General features: G+C 42.7%; 1 protein-coding gene across 1 annotated transcript in view; it reads left to right on the top strand.

The window, feature by feature from the left end:
* LOC132398075 (ras-related protein Rab-38-like) overlaps positions 1-14606 on the top strand; it is a 30558-nt gene extending 15952 nt beyond the window's left edge. The window contains exons 2-3 of the mRNA XM_059977018.1: positions 4020-4300; positions 13010-14606. Of these exons, the coding sequence (XP_059833001.1) occupies positions 4020-4300; positions 13010-13159 (431 nt within the window). The 3' untranslated portion in view covers positions 13160-14606. The remainder of the gene's footprint in view (positions 1-4019; positions 4301-13009) is intronic.
* The last annotated feature ends 3749 nt before the right edge of the window (positions 14607-18355 follow it).

Below are 18355 nucleotides of genomic sequence, written 5' to 3'. Positions count from 1 at the left end.
TTTGTTAATTTAATGCATTACACAGGTGTGAAACAAAGGGTCAATATGTACTCACTCACGTGGAGCTGGAGGAGGTAGCGGAGCTACTTTATGTATACTTTGCTTCAGAATTCACCAGTGAAAAGGATCTTGGCAATTGTGGGGATGGCTTAAAGCAGACTGAAATGCTTGAGGGTACAGATGTTAAGAAAGAGGATGAGCTCGAGCTTTTGAAAGGTATTAAGTTAGGTAAGTCATTGGAACTGGATGAGATGTACCCCAGGCGACTGTGGGAGGTGAGAGAGGAGATTGCTGAGCCTCTGGCGATGATCTTTGTGTCATCAATAGGGTCGGGAGAAGTACCGGAGTTGTTCCCTTATTCAAGAAAGGGAGTAGAGATAACCCAGGAAATTGTAGACCAGTGAGCCTTTCTTCAGTGTGGGCAAGTTGTTGAAGATCCTGAGAGGCAGTATTTATGAGCATTTAGAGAGACATAATCTGATTAGGATTGTCAGCATGGCTTTGTCAAGGGCAGGTCATGCCTTATGAGTGTGATTGAATTCTTTTGAGGAAGGCAGAGGAAGGATGTAGTGTATATGGATTTCAGTGAGGCATTTGATAAGGTTCCCCATGCAAGGTTCCTTCAGAAAGTAAGAAAGGCCTTGTTTTGTGGATCCAGAATTGGCTTGACCACAGAAGGGTTGTTATGGATGGTTTGTATTCTGCATGCAGGATGGTGACCAGTGGTGGTCTGCAAGGATTGTTCTGGGACCCAGATAAGTGAAGTGGTTTATTTCGGTAGGTCAGATTTGAAGACAGAATATATTAATGGTAAGACTCTTGGCAGTGTGGAGGATCAGAGGGATCTTGGCGTCCGTGTCCATAGGACACTCAAAGCTGCTGTGTAGGTTGACAGTGTTGTTAAGAAGGCGTGTGGTGTGATGGCCTTCATCAACCATGGGATTGAGTTCAAGAGCCGTGAGGTAATGTTAAAGCTATATCAGACCTTAGTTAGACCCCATCTGGAGTACTGTGTTCAGTTCTGGTCACCTCACTACAGGAAGGAGGTGGATTCTATAGGGAGTGCAGAGGAGATTTAAAAGGATGTGGCCTGGATTGGAGAATGTACCTAATGAGAATAGGTTGAGTGAACTTGGCCTTTTCTCCTTGGAGTGGGGAGGATGAGGGGTGACCTGATAGAGGTGTATAAGATGAGGGGCTTTGATCGTGTGGATAGTCAGGGGCTTTTTCCCAAGGCTGAAATGGCTAACACGAAGGGGCATAGTTTTAAGGTGCTTGGAAGTAGGTACAGAGGGGATGTCAAAGATAAGTTTTTCAGAGTGGTGTGAAATGCACTGCCAGTGACAGTAGTGGAGACAGATATGATGGCATCTTTTAAGAGACTCTTAGATTGGTACATGGTGCTTAGAAAAATGGCAATGCAGTGTGGAAATTCTAGGCAGCTTCTAGAGTAGGTCATATGTTTGGCACAATATTGTGGCCAAAGGGCCTGTTGTATGCTGTAGATTTTCTATATTCACACTGTTGCCTAGTTTTGCAACAGACTTTGAGAGGCAAGTCTGTAATTGTAGGTCTTTCTGTGAAAAGATGTAGAGCACTGGTTTAGCAGTTCTAGCTCACGCACCCAAATGGCTAATCTGAAAAGTGATAAGACACAAGAGAAAGTGCACTCCCAACAGAACACTACTTCAGCGGAAAGCTGTGGAATATATTAGTAATTCCCGTAATTCATTCCTGTGAATCTGTGTTCAGGTTGTTTCTTCGTAGACCATGGTCTGGATCTGAACTCCAGTTGGTGACTGTAACATGTACTAATCTAATGATTTGACACACTATTGCTTCAGAGCAACTGGTAAAACTGTCCATAGGAAAAGTCTCAAAATGCCAAGAGAAATCACAGCTCAGGCAGCATCCATGGAAAAGAGCAGTCGATATTTTTGGCCGAGACCTGTCTTAGGATGTTATCACCATATTGTTTGACAGTAAATTAAAGTTCTAGCATATCTAAAAGGATTGTAATTTATTCTGGGAACAGCTTTGATTTGGCTGCAGAACTATATGCTAAGCAGTTTCAGTTAGCGGTTTTAAAGCTACTAGATTTTGTTCAGAATTAAGACTGTATGACTGACTTTAAATCAAAAATGGAGAGTTCTTCTGTGTTTAAAAGCTTTTTCTTTGTCTTTGTTCCATTTATCTTCAGTTGCAGGATTTTACAGTTGCTTTCTTGTAGCATGCCTTGTGTTCTATGGAGTAGAATCAATTAATCTCATTTAGATCTTGGTCCCATGATCTGGAATCCTATGATGACACTGCTGACTGTTTCATTGGAGAACACTGTATTGCTACAAATTGGACAATTAAAAGGGCAATAACTACAAATAGTGCGTGCAAATCTCAACAGCTACTCAGTTCTTTTAAATCGTTGATAATCTAAATGTTAACGAATCTCGATTGTCTGTCCTGTATTCTCAAAACTTTAGCTCTTGCTGAACTGTAGTTCCTTTTCTTGCTCAGTGCATCTCTACAGCAAACTTTATCTTTATATTAATCTTAATTGATAGATGGGCTGCATATCTGCAAACTAACAGCAGATTTCTGAATACTTTGTTCTGATTTAGCTGTGCATTTTGCTTAATTGTGATGTCGTCAGGCGGCATTGGGACACAAATGTATTCCAAAATTTAATGTTAGGAAGGCACACTGTTTGCATACAGGGCCTTCAAGCAAATTGGATGCTTAAAGCTGTTTGTAAAACTGCTGCACCGAAGCAGGCGGCAGACCACATGATCCTTGGAAAAATCATGTGACAAGAAAGCAGCATTTCTGTGCCCAAACGTCTGTCTTGCAAGCATCTGGCTCATAGAACTTGTGTTTGTATTCAATTCTGTTGTGAAATTCTGTAACGTTAGCTCCAATCAAGCAGCAGGAGGGTGCGTTTGAAGGTGGTGTGGAGGAAAAGGGAGAGAACGATACTAGTGAAGTTCTGATTTGTCTTTTTTTTTTGCTTGATACTTTGTAGTACTCAAAAGAAATCAACTAGAATAACAAGGGGAAAGGACAAACTTGAGAATGACAGTGGTATCTGTGGAGAGAAAGGAACAGTCAGTATTCTGTCTTGACCGTTTGTCTGGACTGGGGGACAGAGGGGATGTAGCAGGTATACTAATGTAAAGGGAAGGGGGTGGAAGAAGAGCTGGTAGATGATAGATGGGTCCAGACAAGGTGTAATTGGCATATGGGTCCACATCACACCAATACCCCGTCTGGATCACTTTCTGCCGTGCCCACCCTACCTAATTCTATTTCATTATTCACCTTCCTCTCCTATCAGACATCATCTGAAGCCTTTTGCCTCCACTTAACACCTCCCACCATCTTGTATTTCTACCTTTCCCACATCCATCTGCCAATCGCCCTTCAGCTGAATTCTCCCCTTGCCCCTCGCCCCCTCTGTTAGCTCACCAGATGAAGAGTCTCATCCGGCATGGTCCATGGCTACATGAAATACTTCTATTTACCCTTTTCCACACCTGGAATTATGACAAAATAAATCCTAGGCTTATAACTACTGCTGAGGTGGATCAACATACCATCAGCTGGTGGGAGGTGATGTTTGGGCAGCTAGCAGCCTGTGTGAATGCCATAGCTCCGATAACTGCCCAGATCTCTGCCCGTGGTGGTGGCGGCATTCTTGACATTTTGTCCATTGGTCTCCAGAAATGTTGATTTGAGCTTGCCACGATGCACCAAACACCTTGGCTGTTTTGACTTCTTGCAGTTTCTCCATATCATTGTTAATCCTGAATTGACGCTGGCTTCTCCTTGCTGTTGTGTTCAACTGATTTAATGCTCTCAATAGCTAAATTGATAATTGATCACCAACAGACAAATTGAATAAGGATCCAAAATCCAAAGGATTGCTTGCAGTTCTATTAGCAACATAACTTGATATTGTTGTTGGGTGTTGGTTAGTGTTTTTGATGAAAACAAAAAGTAATTTTTTAAAAACTTCTTTCCAGGGCAGGAGCGGTTTGGTAACATGACTAGAGTTTACTACCGGGAAGCAGTGGGAGCATTTATCGTCTTTGATGTATCCAGAGCATCAACGTTTGAGGCGGTTTCAAAATGGAAAAGTGATCTTGACTCGAAAGTGAGGCTGCAGAACGGAAGGCCAGTGCCTGCAGTCTTACTGGCAAACAAATGTGACCAGGCCAAAGAGGGACTGACCAGCGCTTTGCCCAAACTGGATCAGTTCTGTAAAGAGAATGGCTTCATTGCCTGGTTTGAGACATCAGCAAAAGTAAGAAAATTTAATTTTGTTGGAGGGTGGGGTGGGTGTTGGTGTTTGGCATTTAAATATGGACCCTCAGCTCCTTGTTAATGTAGCACAGGAAGACCCTTTGCCCCAGGATATCTGTGCACTATACTATCTCTTCTGCCTGTTCATGATCCACCTGTCTGTTCCCTGCATATTCATATGTCTAATAGCCTCTTAAATGCCATTTATGATGGCTGCTTCCACCACAGTTCCAGGAACCTGTCGCTCTGTTTTAAAAATGACACACATCTCCTCAAACTTGCTCCTCTCATCTTGATTACAGTCTAGTCCTTGGCACTATGTCCCACCAAATAATAATAAGACACTGACTGTCTACACTATTTGTGCCTCTCAGTTAATATTACTGTTGTTCCACTGTTTGAGAAAGGCATAAAAATCAGGAACTTGTAGGCCAGTCAGTGGTGGGAATGTTATTGGAAGGACCAGATATGTGCATTTGGATAGACGGGGATTAATTGGGGATAGTCAGGAAGGCTTTGTATGTGGTGGGTAGTGTCTACCCTATCTAATAGTTTTTTTTTGGAGGAAGTTACCAGGGAGGTTCAAGGCAAGGCAGTGAATGTTGTTTACATGAACTTTAGCAAGGCATTTGATAAGGCCCTGCATGGGAAATTGATCAGGAAGGTTCAGCTGCTTGGCATTTAAGATGAGGTAGTAAATTGGATTAGGCACTGGCTTTGTGGGAGAAGGCAGAGATATATGGTTGCCTCTCTGACCTGAGGTCAGTGACTAGTGGAGTGCTGCTGGGATCGGTGCTGGGTCTGCTGTTTGTCATCCATATCAATGAGCTGGATCATAACGTTAACTGGATCAGCAAGTTTGTAGATGACATCTAGACTGAGGATGTAGTGGACAGTGAGGCAGACCATCAGAGCTTGTTTGGAAAAAATGGACAAAGATGACAGATGGAATTTAATTCAGTCAAGAGTGAGGTGTTGCACTTCGGTTGGACCACCAGGGTAGGTCTTACACAGTGAACGGTAGGGCACTGAGGAGCGTGGTAGGACAAAGGGATCTGGGAATGCAGGTGGATAATTGAAAGTGCATTCACAAGTAGACAAGATAATGAAGAAAACATTTTGCACATTTGCTTCATAAATGGAACCCCTGGACTAGTGAACAAAAGGGCCTGTTTTTGTACTTTCCTATGACCATAGGAAATGAGATGTTATGTTGAGATAGTATAAGATGTTGATGAGGCCCTACCTGAAATATTATGTACAGATTTAGCCACTTCCTACAGGAAAGGTGTAGATGAGGTTGAAAAAGTACAGAGAAAATTTGAGGATGTTGCTGGGATTGGAGGACCTAAGTCATGAGGAAAGATGGAGTAGATTAGGACTTTATTCCTTGGAACAAAGGTTGAGGGGAGAATAGAGGTATACAGAATTATAAGGGGGTATAGATAGGGTAAATGAAGGCTTTTTCCACTGAGGCTGGGTGGGACTATAACTAGGTAATGGGTTTAGGGTGAAAAAATGACAAGTTTAAGAGGACCATGAGGGGTAGCTTTGCACAGAGGGTTGCGAGTGTGGAATGAGTTGCCAGCACAAGTGGTGCATGCAAACTCAATATTCTACTCGAGTTTGGATAGGTACATAGTAGGGTATGGTTGACTGTTCTGGGTGCAAGTCGATGGGGCTAGGCAGTCTAAATGGGTCAGCAGGGGCTATATCAGGGTTCCCAACTTTTTCTTATGCCAAGGACCCCTACCATTAACTGCTGTTTGGAACCCCTGGACTAGTGAACAAAAGGGCCTGTTTTTGTATTTTCCTATGATTCTCCACTCTAACACTCCATTTGTTGAAAAAGGAAGTTTATCCATCTATACTAGTGGTCACCAACCTTTTGAAGCCCAAGATCCCCTACTTCGGCCTTAGTGAAAGGCAAGATTGACTCCAAATCGATTAGTTACATGCAAGCGCACCAGGGCAGAGAAGACCGAAGTAAAACCCCGTAACCCTTAAGTAGAAATAATGTATGAACACCAGGGGTACCCACCTTTTTCTTTTTCTTGCACCGTGGACCGGTTTAATATTGACAATATTCTTATGGACCGGCTGACGGGGGGGCGGTGGTTGGTGTGTTAAACGTGACCAGAATACAACGATACTCGAAGCAGGTTCCTTATGTCCAGTCTATTCCGCAATTTAGTTTACATGGCTCTCAGCTGCTGTCCCGCTTGCTCATGTTTTTTCCACTGGAAAAATAACTCAGTGGGTTTGTCTTTAAGTGCAGGGTGCTTGGACTCAGGGTACCGAAGCAGTTTTGAGGGCTTCATTGCCTCATTAGACAGCCTCCGGGGCCGAACTCCAGCCTCCTGCCTGTCTGCTGCCAGATGCCAAGGCCAGGTGCGGCTGTTCTCATGCCGGGGCCGCGGCGATTGCAGTCCGGAGAGAGCGACCGACCAAGTGAGGAGTGCGACAGGGCGCACGTTCACCCCCCCACCCCCCTGTAGGATCTATCGGCCGACAAAAGTTTGTTTCAATAGATCACAGCGAGGTAGCTGCTCTCGGGCTTATGAAACCCTGAGCCCGAATTAGGTCGTCTGCGAATATTTTAGCACCGGGTTCCCACGAATATTCGGTGTGCTAAACAACTTTAGAGGCCGCGCCCGTCTGTCCGCGCTCCAGGCCAGTGGCAACGGCACTTCTCGTCAGCTGCACAAAGCGGCTGGTTACCCGAGGCCAACCAGAGATCCCTGACACTCTTGGATAACAACCTCGTGTGTATTCAAGTTGAACAGTGAGCGTGACAGGGAATGAGGGAAGGTGCAGCTGACTCATGTCGTTTCCTCACGGCCCGGTGGTTGGGGACACTAAAGTACACTGTGTAGTGCGTGGTGGGGGAGCTACATGCATGCGCACTGGGCAGAAAGAACAGAACTAAACCCTGCAACCAGGAAACAATCTCTCAACACCATTTGTGTATTTATTTTCATTTTTTTCGGGATCTACTGGGAAAGTCTCAAAGATCAACAGGTTGGCGACCAGTACTCTATACATTATAGGCAAAATGGATTCTGCAGGTGTTGGAAATGCAGAGTAACATATGCAAAAATGCTGGAGGAACTCGGGAGGTCAAGCAGCATCTATGGAGATGAATAAAAGTTGACATTTTGTGCCGAGATGCTTCATCGGGTCTCGAAAGGAAGGAGGAAGCAGCCAGAATGAAAGTGAGGGGGGGAGGAATGTCAAGCTGGAAGCTGAAGGGGAAGGTGGGTGATGAAGTGAGAAGCTGGGGCAAGTAGAGGATTGAAGAAATGATAGGAGCTTAGATCACGGAGAAAGTAATGAAAGATGGGCACCAGTGGGAGGTGATGGGCAGGTGAGGAGGAGTGGAGCCAGAACAGAAATGGAAAAGGGGAAAGGGGAGAAATTCAAGTCAAGTCACTTTTTATTGTCATTTTGACCATAACTGCTGGTACAGTACACAGTAAAAATGAGACAACGTTTTTCAGGACCATGGTGCTACATAAACAATACAAAAACTACACTGAGCTACGCAAACCAACACAAAAACTACACTAGACTACAGACCTACCCAGGACTGTGTAAAGAATACAGAACAGTGCAGGCATTACAATAAATAATAAACAAGACAATAGGCACAGCAGAGGGCAGTAGGTTGGTAGTCCAATGGCTTGGGGGAAAATCTGTTGCATAAATAAACAGCCAAATGGCGGCGTACAGGATTCCGTCCATTTCTGTACTCCCGCCGAGTATTTTGTTGCCACAGATGGAGTCCAATTTAATGTCCATTGGAGAGCAGAATGGAAGAGAGAGCCGGCTGGCTAGGGCTTATTTTTTTCCTGGCACAAACTCCTGCCCACTCGCCTCGCTTCCGCTTCCTCGCACACTGCTTACGACGTCCCCACCTCTGGCCACCGGCATCAGGCGACTCCAAGGACTGCAGGCCCGATTCCCTTAGTAAACCAAGGTCGCGCAATCTAACCAGCAGATTTACATGAAGGTTTGTTTTTGGGCGATCTCTGTATTGTAGCAGTATCTGGCGATGGTAGATAGTTGCTCTGTTATCCATTGCCCTACACCCTAATTGTGCCTTAAAATTAAATTTAAAAAGTCTAAATTAAAGTAGCACCGGATCTGAAAGGCTGCTGCTGCCATGTGCTCTTCTCTCCTTGAAGTTAGAGAAACTGATGTTCATGTTGTCAGGTTGGAGGCTACCAAACATGAAGTTTTGTTCCTTCAAACTGAGGGTGGCCTCCTCATGGCCATTGAGTTGGAATGTGGAGTGGCATTAAAATGGTTGGCCACTGGCAAATCCTCTGTTATGGATGGAGAGATGTTTGACAAAGTGGTCTCCCAATCTATATCGGGTCTCACCATTGTCATAAAACACCACTGTACAGAAACAGACCCTTTTGTCTACCCACTAATCTGCCTAACCCCTCGATCTGTACTCTCATCATAGCCGGCTATGACCCTGTCATCCACGTACATATCCAAACTTCTCTCAAATGCTGAAATTGATCCCGCAACTACCATTTGCACATTCCACACTTTCACCACCTTCAGAGTGAAGAAGTTCCCCCTCATGTTCCCCTAAACATTTTATTTTTTGCCTTTAACCTATGACTTCAAATTGTAGTCTCACCCAATCTCAAGTGGAGAAAAAGAAAAGCCTGCTTGCATTTACCTCTAACCCTGTATATCAAATCTCTTCTCAATCTTCTACATTCTGGGGAATAAAGTCATGTTCAACTTTTCCTATAACTTGGATCCTAGCAACATCCACATCAATTTTCTCTGCTCATTTTGAACTTATTTACATCTTTTCAAAAAGATGGGTGACCAAAATTACATGCAATACTCCAAAGTGGGTCTCAGCAATGTCAACATTTCAACATGACATCCAACTTGTATACTCAAAGCATCAATTTATAAAGGCCAATGTGCCAAACTGTTCTTTATGACCTTAACTACATGTGGCAAAACTTCCAAGAAGCTATGGTTCTGTGTTCCCAGAGCCCTCCGTTCTACTCTATTCCTCAGTGCCTTGCTGCTCACTCTGCCAGCCCTACCTGGTTGGTCCTCCTACATCTCAACACCTCATACTTGGTCTGCATTAAATTCCAACTGCTATTTTTTTAGCCCATTTTTCCAGCTGGTCCAAATACCACTGCAAGCTTTGGTCTTCCTTGCTATCTACTAAACCTCAAGGTTGTTGTCTGCAGATCTGCTGATCCATTTAACCACATTATGAACCACATCATACATTGATTCTATAGATGACAAACAGCAACAAACTCAGCATTGATCCGTGCACTGCTTCCCAAAGAGACCAGAGTGGGGAATAGAAGAGGGGAGGGATATTTTTAAACTAAAATGAGAAATGCCATCAGGTTGAAGGATACCCACGTAGAACTTTGGCTGCTTGCTGGGAGGGAGACTAGTGGGGAGGAATGAAGGGGCAAGGGAATCGTGGAGGAAGAGATTCTCTGGAGAATTGGGGATGGGGGAGGTTAAGATGTGTTTAGTAGGATCCCTTTGAGGATGGTGGAAGTTGTGTTGAATGCAAAGTTTCATGGGGTGGTAGGTAAGGACGGGAATCTCCTTTCACTGTTAAGGCAGCGGGCAGACAGGGTGAGTGCTGATGTTTGGGAAATGGAGGCGATGTGGGTGATGGTGGAGGAAGGGAAACCCTATTCATTGAAGGAGATCATCTGATTTCCTGGAAAGGAGAGCCTCATCCTGGGAACGGATGCAGCAGAGACAAAGGAACTGGGAAGAGGGAGTAGCTTTTTTTTTAAAAAGAGGAGACAGGGTGGGAGGTGTGTAGTCAAGATAGCCATGGGACTCCAACCTGGAATCTATTTGCCCAGGAGGTGGTGGTGGGTCAGCTGATCTCAACAGCTTTTGTTGGAGGCAATGTAAGGACAGTTTAGTGGGCCCGTTTCCCCCCACAGTAGATGCAATGGTTTTCCAAACTCTACCAGGCACTGGAGTGGAGCTCAGTTGATCAACGATGAGTTGTCTTGGCCATACATAAATTCTTCAACTCGTGAGGTGGGGGTTCAGGGTTCTTGCTGTCTTCTAACATCTCTCGTGATGTCTTAAATCATGTGTTGGTTGCTTTAATTTCCCTTGAATCAATGAACTATTCAGAATCTATCCTCTCTGACTGTAATCATACTCTTTTTTTTTCAAACCTTCCGACTTACACTTATGAGATTAATGAAATAATCTGAAGTTGATTTGCCTTGGATTGTTTAAAAAGGCCTTCACTTTGTTTTTGGAGTTCAAACCACCTGACTAAACTCAACAAGCAAACTTGAGGTCCTAAACTTTTCTGTGGCTAAATGTGGAAATGGGGTATCTTTAAAAAATAACTTACTGAATTGATGTATCTTTGTTCCAGAAATAGCTGAAGAACACTGCATTTGGCTCTCAAGACATTCATGCAGCTGAAGTGTTCCATAGCTGTGACCTTCAGCCAGAGGGTCTGATTGGGGCTTTTAAGTTTTAATGGTTAGGTCACGTTGAGTTTGACGTCATGTTAGGTCGTGCTTCCTGTCACGAGCTGTACTTTAGACTACCCTGAGGAAATGTGGAAAGAATCCTATTGTTTGTTAAAGAACGAGTCCTCGCAGGTTAAATGCCTGGGTTTTTAGGAATGTGGTGGTGCTGATGTGAGGCATGCTCTCTGCATGTCCCAGCAATTCCACGATCTTGCTGGGCTAACAGGAAAGAGATCTAGTATAGTAATATTCTACTTTGTAGTTCACTTTTTTTTCTGGTTTAAGGGAAGAGACCAGGTTATTTGCTTGTCAGGGGTCGGGGGGGGGGGGGGGGTGAGTGTCGGGTTGCAGTGGTGTTGCTCGGAGATGGTCCTGATTTTCCGTTCACTATTATATTGTGCTGAGAGTTTGCTATTGGAAAATGACAAGGAGTAAATGCACCTCTATGTCCTTAAACATGGAACAGTTCAGACCCTTGGGCCCATGATCTTGTGTTGACCTTTTAACTTTATAGGAATAATCATAACTCTTCCCTCCCACATAGCCCTCTATTTTTCTTTCATCTGTGTGCCTATTGAAGCAATGTCCCTAATGTATCATCCTCTACCACCAACCCTGACAATGCATTCCATGCACGCACCACTCTCTGTACACGCATGTTTTTCAAAAATATCCTACCAATATTCCACACCCCCATACTTTCTTTCATTCACCTTAAAATTGTGCTTTCTTTTATTGGCCATTTCTGCCCTGGGGAAAAGTTGGTGGCTGTCCACTATCTATTCCTTTCAAACACCTCCTCATTTGACATGGTCACTAATCCAGGCAACATCCAGGTAAATCTCCTCCTTGGAGAAAAGCCTCTTTATCATTGACGGTGGCATCATTGATCCTTTTGTTTTCTAAGTGTGAACTTGTATGTACATCCAAGGCTTTAATTAAACAACTTCAGTATAAAACCCATACTCCAGGAAGGATCATCGACCTCCGATCTGTGAACTTCCCATAAGCTGTTTGATGCAAAGTTTTCCTGCCATTGATACTTTAATGTCTCCAACCACTATTAACTTATCTTTTATTGCACCTTTTTATTATAAATGTCCAAGAGTATTATCAAATACCTGACAAGCTTTCGGAATCTGGAACGAGTAACCGACCTCTAAAGTTTATCTTGTGGGAGGTGTGGTTTATGACCTTTGCAGCTTGATAGTCAGTGGTCAACTAATTCAAGAGTAATTGGCATTTAGAATTTGAACTTGCCCATTGTTTTGAAATTTGATTTCTAAATCTTTGCTCTGTTAATGGACGAAAATGATTGCATTATCACCTTTGACCTAATTACAAATCTTACTGATTGAAATAGTTAATGTTTTGCACAGTGAGTAATTCATGAAGTCACGAGATGGTGCTCCAGTTAAGTACTATTGGATCACAAAATAAACCAATCCATGCATAAATTAACACTCTATGAGAAAGAAAAGCAGCATAACTTGTCTTGGTTGTGATGCTCATGGGTTCCTCTGCATCCATTTCTGCTTTACCAAACTCTAAACTGCGTGCACGATTTCAACATAGTGAGTATTCCTTCAGTACTTCAATGATTCTTCTGTAGTACAGACTAGGCCATTTCTTAAATGTCAGTACAGTTCTTCTCTTTTTTACCCCCTCCCCCCCCACCAAACCACACAACCTAGTTCCTTTATTTAGTGTTTGGTCAATTGCCTCTGAAGATGACCCTCCACAAAAGGATGTCCATATGTATAAATAATCTTTATACTTGGGATGGCTGGTGTGTTTATTTACATTAATTTTTTACCAAGATTTGCCACTCCCCATCTGGGACCCCTGGGGAATTGTAGGATCTTGTACGGTTTTTTAATGGTTAGTGCAGTAACTAAACTTAATGGAAATGCTTCAAATGATGAACTTGGGGGGCAGTGGGGGAAGAGTGTGAAATTAGTCTGTCATTGGAAACTGTATCATTGTGAATGGCGCCCTTTTGTTCAAAATAGTACCTCCAGATCACCTGCAGTAGCCTTGGTTCTTTACAGGAATTGAAAGGCTGATTCGAAGGATTGCAGATGGATGTGGGGTTTTTTTGGAGGGGGAAGGGGTTAATTTGTTAAGCATTTTCTAACTGCTTGAGTTTTTTAATGTTTACTCTGAAATATTTGCACTTTGTTTTTGAGGACAACATCCACATTGAAGAATCTGCTCGGCTCCTGGTGGAAAACATTATTAATGCGGAAAGTGATGCACCTCCTGCAGATCCTGAAATCATTTCATCACAACAGCTCTCACAGAGTAACAACACTGGCTGTTCCGCTTGCTCAAAATAAGGTTGGGTCACTGCCGTGGGGGAGGGCAGGGGCTAGTGGAGCAATGATGGACTTCAGAGAATTCGATGTAGAGCTTCAGTGGAAAGCATCTTACTCGGTGAGGCACTGGAGAGTGGTCACTGCACGTAGTTAATGCCTTGTACCAGCTACAAGAACATTTGGGTTGGTCTTTTTTTACCTCCATAAGCAAGTCTATATTGATCATATCCCCATTCTATTAATGTCATCTGGACCACTTAATTGATGTCTCAGCTAAATGTCTTTTTTCTTGCTTTATTGGGATTGACAGTAACACCAGGTCAGAAGATGGAAGGCAGTATGAGTTTTTGTTTTCAAATTGAATCTAGACACTTTACTGAATCAGGGTTCTGGGTACTGATTTTATTGGAGGAAAATCTATTTTAAATGATCTGCACTTTCCTTCGATCCTTTTCTCCACTTGCTGTCCTCCCCAGTCTACCAGATCTAGTCTTATGACATGTATATTGCTGCCTTTTTTTTTTGGCTGCCTACCTTTCTCCCCCTGAGCAAGTGTAAGTGTCAGAACTACCTTTGGCACTCATGCACTACTAGAAAAGAAACTATTTCAATTTCTGGTCTACTTATCCTAATTCTTTGCAAATGAAGTACTCTTGCCATTGTTGTGAATTTGAGCTACAGTCATTCAGCTTCACATGTTGATTGCATCTTGGTTTTTATACACTGCTTCTGTAGCATCGTGTTGTTTTTTCAGTCACGTACAATAAGAAATGGTGCTTTTTTGGAAAGTAAGAAGCCTGCTTTTTCTTTCCCAAAGTTTTTCTGAAATTATCTACTCCTCTGCCAGATTCGCATTTTTGTGCTGTGACCAAACTACAGCTTTCCTATTTTCGTTAGCGTGATCAGTTGGCAGTTTCAGAAATAGTACGTACACTTGTATTATGTCCGTTGGCTACATCCCAATTTGTTCTTGCCCATGAAGTGGAAGAGAGGGGTGAGCAGCAATGGCAATCCAGTGCAATTTTGCAAAGGATGTTTGCGTCTGTACTGATGACGCTCAAATAGAATTTGAAGTTCAGTGGTTATGAATTCACACCCAATAGTGAAAACTGAACACTGACTTTCTTTATGGTTCACTGGTCCTGCTGCTTCTCTGCAAACTTTAATAATTGGTTGTGTTGAAGTATAATTACTATTTATTATAGATGAGGGTCTAGCCAAGTGTTCCTGTTTTTTCCTGTCACTCCTGCCCACTCTTCACTGTCAAGTTAACTGCTGGTATCGAATTGCATGTGAAGGGTCCAATTTCTCCACTGAGCTGTCATTGGCATATCCTAACGTGGATCATTTGGGACTTCGTAATGTCTCTGTTTTGTTACCTACCACACTGTTCTGATTTGATATTTCAGGAAACTGACTGTATTAGTACAACTTATTTATTAATAAACTTGCTCTGGTTAAACCTGTAGAGTCGATTCCACTTCTGATGTGCTAAGCATTAGTTTTAATTTTCAATACAATACATCAACAAATGCAAGTTTAAGGTGTGGGAGCATTGGACTGGCAACCAGATTAAAGCAGTACACTATCGCCATTATAGGCTGGATGCAAAGCTGTGCGGTCCTAACAATTAAGAATGCTGGTGGGCATTTGAACAATGAACAGGAGGATATGGACTGACCGTATTCTCAGGCCTGAGTGCAGAGCTCCACGCTACAGAGTTTGCAACAATCTTTAATTAGAAGAGCTGTCTGTTTTTTATTTTTTGGTCCACTTTTAGTCTTGTGGTCCCAACCACCTCAAGCAGACAACTAATTTAATTCAATGATGTCAGGAATGAGCAATACATTGGCCACAGCAAGAACACCAGGATTTGGCCTTGCTCTAAACATTACAAAGAAATGATGCAAAGAAATATAACCTGCTGGAGCAATGAGGCAGTAGCTTGACTAGTTGTGTCGAGTGCTGTCTGTGATTAAAGTTTCATAATGAATAATTCCATGCTCAAGGCCTGAGGTAATGTTTTTCAACTATTAGCATTCATAGCTCTTGAGTTATGGCATTGTCTGAACTTGCACCAACCTGGCTGACGGAAATTGTTATTAACCAACATTGTAAAACATCTTTTCAGTGACTCTGCTAATGCTGAGCATTGCTGGCCCTGTTGCAAATCATTTGGGAGTAAAGCAACACACAGAAACTGCTGAAAGAACTCAACAGACTAGGCAGCATCCATGGGGGTGGGGGGAGAAATACAGCCAATGTTTTGGGCTGAGATCCTTAGGACTGGGTAGCCTATTTGATGGGTAAACTGTCACTTATTAAAATTAATTCCCCTTCAATTGATCCATCATAGCTGAATGTTTACAAATGAAGTCATCTTTGGGAGCTCCTACCTCTTCTTTCATCCCTGGAGGCCTAGGAATGTGACCATCTCTCCTATATAGGATATTATACATAGCCAATATTTATTACTCCCTTCACTCAATTAGTATCCATGTCCATTTAGGCTGGTGATCTGCTCCAATCTTGCTATTGACTCTGTGTGAAATTTTGTCAATCCCTTGAATTACTTTAGGACTTTCCTGTGTCTAAAATGGTCTATGATCAAGTTGGTTTTGGAGCAGATTTTGGTCTTTTGCCCTGTCATTTCTATTTCTAGTATGGAGACAAAGTTGATGTAGAATTTAGCTGTAATTCATTGGGGAGTTTTTTTTTTACTTGAAAAAAAAATTGTTCTATAACCAAAAGATGCCAGATAAAAGGCTTCTGTTAAAACTTTTACATTTCCTGTAGTATAATATTATCAGTGCCTCATGACTACTATAGTTGGCTCTTAGCCAATCCAAGATATGAAGGCTGCTTTCCAGCAATGCTGCCATCCTGACTGATTTTAAACTGTTAAATCTCTTTTAACTAATAGGAAAAAAACATTATTTTTGTTGCCAAATGTGTATTTAACTCTGGAAATGTGCAAGAACATCCTATCTCAAAATCTTCAAGCACATAACAGCCTAGTCATTTCTGGATTGCTGCCTGTGCCATTCAGTGAGGGTAGAAACGGGATGATCTGGCAGATTAATGAATGGCTGAGAAGTTGGTGCAGGGGAAGGGTTCTTGAGTCATTGGGATCTCTTCCAGGGGTGGTATGACCTGTACAAAAGGGATGGGTTGCATCTGAACCCGAGGTTGGTTGGAGCTGTTGGGGAGGATTTAAATTTGGGAACTGGGTGAAGGGACTCAGTATAAGAAAGATAGCATGCAGTCAGTCAGGAAAGGCAGGCAAATAATGGGACAAAATTGCAGCCAGCAGGGTGAGCATCAGTGCATTTAGGGAAGCAGAATCAAAAAGGGGAGCAAATACAGTGTTGTATCTCAGTGCATGGAGTATTTTTAAAAAAAATAAGATGGATGATGTGTGTTTACAGATCGTCATGTATGATGTTGTGGCCATCACTGAATCATGGCTGAAGGATGGTTCAAGTTGGGAGCTGAATGTCCAAGATTACACATGGTATTGGAGGGTTAGGAAGGTGGGCGGGGGGGCATGGCGTCGCTCTGCTGGTAAGGGATGGCATCAAATCAGTAGAAAGATGTGACTTAGGATCGGAAGATGTTGAATCCTTGTGGGTTGAGTTCAGAAACTGCAAGGGTAAAAGGACCTTTGGCAGTACAGTGGCTGGGATGTGGACCACAAATTACAATGGAATATAGAGATGTGTCAAAAAGGCAATGTTATGATAGTCATGGAGATTTCAACATGCAGGTCAACTGAGAAAAATCGAGTTGGTAATGGATTTCAAGAGTGAGTTTGTTGAATGCCTACCAGCCTGCTTTCAGAGTAGCTTGTAATTGAGCCTACTAGGGGATCAGTTATACTTGGTGTTATGTAAGGAACTGGAAGTGATTAGGGAGCTTAAGGTAAAAGAACCCTTAGGAGGCAGTGATCACAATGTGATTCAGTTCAACTTGAATCTTGATAGGGAGAAAGTAAAGTCTAATATAGCAGTATTTCAGTGGAGTAAAGGAAAGGAGTGGGTTGAGAGAGAGTTCACCAATGTATCTTGGAAAGAGATGCTAGCAGGGATGACAGCAGAGCAGCAATGGTGTGAGTTTCTGGGGAAAAAAATGAAGATGTAGGGTAGGTGTGTTCCAAAGAAGAAGAAATACTCGAATGGCAAAATAGTACAACCATGGCTGACAAGGGAAGTCAAAGCTATTGTAAAATCTAAAGAGGGGGCATACACCAATGCAAAAAATAGTGGGAAGATAGAGAATTGAGAAGCTTTTGAAAACTGAAAATGCAACTAAAAGAATCATTAGGAGGGAAAAGATGAAATATGAAAAAAAAACCTAGCAAACAATATCAAAGTGGATAGTAAAAGATTTTTCAAGTAAGTAAAATAAATAAAATAGTTATATGCATAGAATGGGCTACCAGTGATAGTGGTGAAGGCGGATATGATAGGGTCTTTTAAGAGACTCCTGGATAGGTACATTAAACTCAGAAGAATAGAGGCCTATGGGTAACCCTAGGTAATTTCTAAGGTAGGGACATGTTTGGTACAGTTTTGTGGGCTGAAGGGCCTGTATTGTGCTGTAAGTTTTCTGTTTCTATTATTAGCACTATAGTGGATACAGGACTGCTAGAAAATGAAGCCAGGGAAATAATAATGAGAGACAAGGAGATGAACTAAATGAGTGTTTTGCATCAGTCTTCACTGTGAAGACACTAGCAGTGTGCCCGATGCTGAAGGGTGTGAGGGAAGTGAAGTGAACGCAGTTACTATTACAAGGGGAAAATGGCCCATAAAGCTGAAAGACCTAAAGGTACAGAAATCACCTGGACCCAGATGAACAGCAACCTAGGGTTATGAAAGAGGCAGCAGTAGAGATTGTGGAAGCATTTGTAAACTTTAAAAAGTCATTGGACTTTGGCATGGTGCCATGGGACTGGGAAATTGAAAATGTCACTCCACTCTTGAAGAAAGGAGGAAGGCAGCAGAAAGAAATTGTAGACCAGTTAGCCTGACCCCAGTGGTTGGGAAGATGGAGTCAATTGTTAAGGATGAGGTTATGGAGGCATAGGACAAAGTCCGCACGGTCTTGAGGGAAATGCCGAACCTGTTGGAATTCTTTGAGAAGATTACAAATAGGATAGAGGATGCAGTGGATATTGTATATTTGGACTTTCAGAAGGCCTTTGACAAGGTGCCT

This window comes from Hypanus sabinus, chromosome 8 (assembly GCF_030144855.1).
Source record: "Hypanus sabinus isolate sHypSab1 chromosome 8, sHypSab1.hap1, whole genome shotgun sequence".
Classification (NCBI taxonomy): Eukaryota; Metazoa; Chordata; class Chondrichthyes; order Myliobatiformes; family Dasyatidae; genus Hypanus; species Hypanus sabinus.
This window is presented reverse-complemented; position numbering and strand designations above follow the sequence as displayed.